This window comes from Buceros rhinoceros, unplaced genomic scaffold (assembly GCF_000710305.1).
Source record: "Buceros rhinoceros silvestris isolate BGI_N320 unplaced genomic scaffold, ASM71030v1 scaffold976, whole genome shotgun sequence".
In the NCBI taxonomy this organism is placed as follows: domain Eukaryota; kingdom Metazoa; phylum Chordata; class Aves; order Bucerotiformes; family Bucerotidae; genus Buceros; species Buceros rhinoceros.
Window position 1 is genome coordinate 14838 of NW_010419070.1, and position 3927 is coordinate 18764.

Here is a 3927-nt window from a genome sequence, read left to right on the forward strand (position 1 = left end):
CTTTTTTTTTTTTCTGATAAGCTGCTGGACATTCATGACTGGAACCTGAAGGTCATGACAGGCCTGAAAATCAAAGGTTACATTTCTGCTGCACCCACTCTGTTTTCAGGAGTGGGACAAGTGCTTTACCAAGCCAAGCTGCAGATAAATCATCATGTGCTATGAACAGAAGATAGGAGGGCTTGCCTCACAGAACCTGCACTTACCCTTGGGTGCAGTTTGGATGACATGGATGACACTCGCGATCCTCATCGGCGTATTTGAAAATGAAGCTGTTGGCCCCCTGTAAGCCATCAGGACATTTTTCCACACAGTTTGGACCATCTTTAAAATGGAAACACTTGGTGCAGTGGTCAGGTCCCTGTGGAGCACAGAAGAGAGAAATGCAGTGCATTCAAGTCACTCTGTCGTTTCCTGCTGCACCAGAATTGCAGATCCTAGACTGACAGCACACCAGCAATAACTGTACTAGCATTTCTTTCCCAGTGAACAGTGAATTAGCCGTATGGTCCCAGTCTCTGTTAAGGAGCAGCAGATGTATAAATCCTGGTGCTTTCGGCCATAAACCTATTTTGTGGAGCGTAAGACTAAATTCCAGCTTCTAAACTGGCTTCTCAGTATTACTGGTGTGCTTAATACACGGACTTCACACCCACTTTAACCCTGAAAAATTTCAAATTTCCCTCATGGGTCGAACACTTGAAACACTAACTCCTTGCTTTTTTTTTTTTGCAGAAAACACAGTATTGCCACAAAAATGATGATGCCTTTTCTTCCATGCAGTAGGTAAGTCACAGAAATCAGAAAATAAGTTAAATTTTCTCAATGATAAAAAGCCTAAAACACACCTCCCCATCGCCCAGGCTAACTGTGACTTTCAGTCTTGGCAATATACAACAGACTAAAAGAAAGAACTGTCTCACAGTGGAGCAATAATCTTTGAAAGAGGACTCAGTGACCATTTTAAAAGTAACAGCCACAGTTAACATTCATTCAGGATGCATGAAAAAAGTTCTCTATCAAAACAACCTAAAAGGCTAACCTACATTAAAAAACCCCACAACAACATATTGTTCAAGCTAACTGACAGACTGAGACAAATTCCTACAAGAAAGGGTAAACTGTAGTACAACAGGACAGAACTGAGTATAAAGAATGAAAGCAGTGATAAAAGAAGGCACTCAAATTGCAACTGCACGCTGTCATTTAAAAAATTCTGCACATCTGTATCACTAAGCCATTAGCAAAACCAGAAAAGAAAATGAAAACTTTTAAAATTTCTTTCTTAAGGACTTTGACTCAAGGAAGTTCATTCCCAGCAGCAATTTCACATAAACAGAATTCTTCCCCTGCATGCAGAATACGCATATTTTCTGCTTTTGCTAACGTTAATTCGCAATCGCCTCTTTAAAGTCTGTAAGCAGAAAACGTCCATCCTTTAGCACACTTCAGCAAGCTTGCCCATAACATACCAAATTTTGTTCTTACCGGCCCATAGCACGTGATCATGTTTTCTTCCATCTTTTCGCACTGGGGGTCACACTCCACGCAGACAGAACCATTTGCGAATTCTCGAAATTCCCTAGGAGAACATTTTGCAGGCAGGTTAGGAGAAAGCGAAGTGAGCCTGGAACAGAGTCACAATGGCTGCCTCTCCAGCTGGTGGCAATCAGGACAACTTCACAGAGGTCAGCAGGCTGGGCCAGCTGAGGTCACTTCTGCTAAAAACACCAGGCCCCATCAGCAAGCTGTTCACAGGTGGGTCAAGCAGAAGACATCTTGTTTACTAGGATAAAACTGCAGATGTTTTTATCCCTCTTTCCTGAAGAAGCTAGGACCTCATTAACAGCACAAGGAACTGATCTATCGATCTCTATCTGTGCCATTGTCATGCATAGCTCGGATTCAGGAAGCCACTTGTTACATGTGAGACATCACTACCAGGTGAGAAAGGATTAGAAACCACATTGATCGCAGTGGTGCTCTTGCTGTTCTAGTTAAGTCCCTACCAACACTCTTGTTTTAAAGCCTGCTCTCCAAAAGGCTTGTAACTTTTCCATCAACAACAATTCTGAATTTATAGGTCTGAATTTATAAAATGTCAAAAAAAAAAATCCTTTCACCAACCAAGTGTTTTTTGTTTGGTTTTTTTATATATATGTCTTAACCAGTTAAAAGGGGGAGAAAAGGAGTGACAGTAGGTGGGATTTCTTCTTTCCAACACTGGGTATCTCAATTCAGCCACCAGCTGCCCCTCACAAAAAACTGTTCAGTACCCTCTCAACATAATTCATCCTACCTTCTTCCAGGCTGAGATGAATTAGCATCTGCACAGGTCATTCCTCTCCCACTAACTACAGACAGAGTCTATGTAACAGCTCAGAGCTGACACACCTAAGCTTTGCAGACAGATCCCATCTCGTGGCAGGAACCAGTTAACATACTTGCATTAACCAGTTAAAGATGTGCTGCAGACTGGTGTTAGCAGGCTCTAGTGATGGCCGGGTAAAGGCTCCTGTGCTCAGTTTATCAATGCTCACTCTCCAGTCCCCAGCCATTAGGATCTGGTGCAATAATACAGCAGAGGAAAACCTCACTTGACTGCTGCAAGTGAGCTCTCCCTTCTCTGGCCTCGGAGATGGATCTTCCTGGTTGAAGACTGGAAGAGAAGTCAAATACATCTGCCTCCTCCCTGGAGTACTGTTGCTGCCCCGCAAGATGTATATGCAGATCTCTCAAACCAACAAAAAACTGCACCTCAAGGCCAGGTCACAAATCACACATCTGGGAAGAAGCTGAGTCTGTGGGAAGTGTAAATACTATTCACTAACTGACACAGATCAGAAGAACAACCTGCCTTGAGGGCTGGTCATGAGATCCTCCTTGTGATCTTCTGCCATACGTTTCACGGTGACAAGCCACCAAATGTGGTCCAATATGTTCCAGTGCATATGAGAACACAGCTGTGGTCTGCGACCTTTATTTGATGTTTGGGGGGCAGGCAGGGGAAGAGAGAACAGCTGCTTTTAAGCATATGAAACTGTACTCTGACAAGATTTTTTTTTGCATTCATTCTCCAGACAGAACAATTTAGAGCATTTTCATGAATATATCGGCATTCATTCAGTACTCTTTCCTTAACGGTTACATGAGCTGGCATCCAAGGCAGTAAAAGAATGACAACAAAACCATACAGTGGTCTTATTTTCAATCAGCAGTTTGAGCTGAAAAAGATAATTCAAATCATTTAGGTTTTTTATCTTGACTTCAAAAGAGGTGCAGGGGACCTTGCCATACTGTTACACAGGAAGTGATGTTGCATGAAAATTTTAGTCAGCTGAATACTAAGTAAAGCTTTCCACACATGTTCAGATTTGGAAATCCTTAAAACTTACCCTATAACACATTTCAGTCAAAATCAGTAACATTGGCAATGGAGCCAGATATTGATTAATGTAAAACCAAAATAAGTTGAAGTCCTGAACCACATAATCAGCAACTTAAGGGAGAAGAGCAAGGGAAATACCTTACCCATCATACAGGTTACAAGAGTCTATGCAGGTCCTTCCCCTGATGAAGCGCTTGCACGAGAGACACTGGTCTGGCCCTGGCCCCCAACAGCCATCACTTGAGCATAACTCATTACACACCATTCCATCAGCAGCTGCAGAGAGAGGATACTGCCATTAATTTACATAGTCCTCTGAAATCCAAAGGAAAACATTCCCTTCAGCATTCTGCCATACCTAGAAAAGTAAACTGACCATTCAGATTTTCTAGAAACTGAACAGATTAAAAGCAAAAAAATTACCATCAATGCACTACAGAAACAGGCTGTGCACTCACAGTTTGAACACCCTACACGCTGGCCAGTTTCTTTCAGTAGAGTGAGAAAAAGGAGGTTTATGAGGCTCCTGCAAGGGTGAG

The 3927-nt window shown here is 42.4% G+C and overlaps 1 protein-coding gene across 1 annotated transcript; it reads right to left on the bottom strand.

The window, feature by feature from the left end:
- Positions 1-206: 206 nt before the first annotated feature.
- Positions 207-3664, bottom strand: LOC104495731 (receptor tyrosine-protein kinase erbB-4-like; the record flags this gene model as incomplete). Its single annotated transcript, XM_010138739.1, has 3 exons — positions 207-361; positions 1489-1582; positions 3532-3664. Coding segments are annotated over 3 exons (382 nt in total), but the record flags the coding sequence as incomplete, so codon positions are not given.
- Positions 3665-3927: the final 263 nt, after the last annotated feature.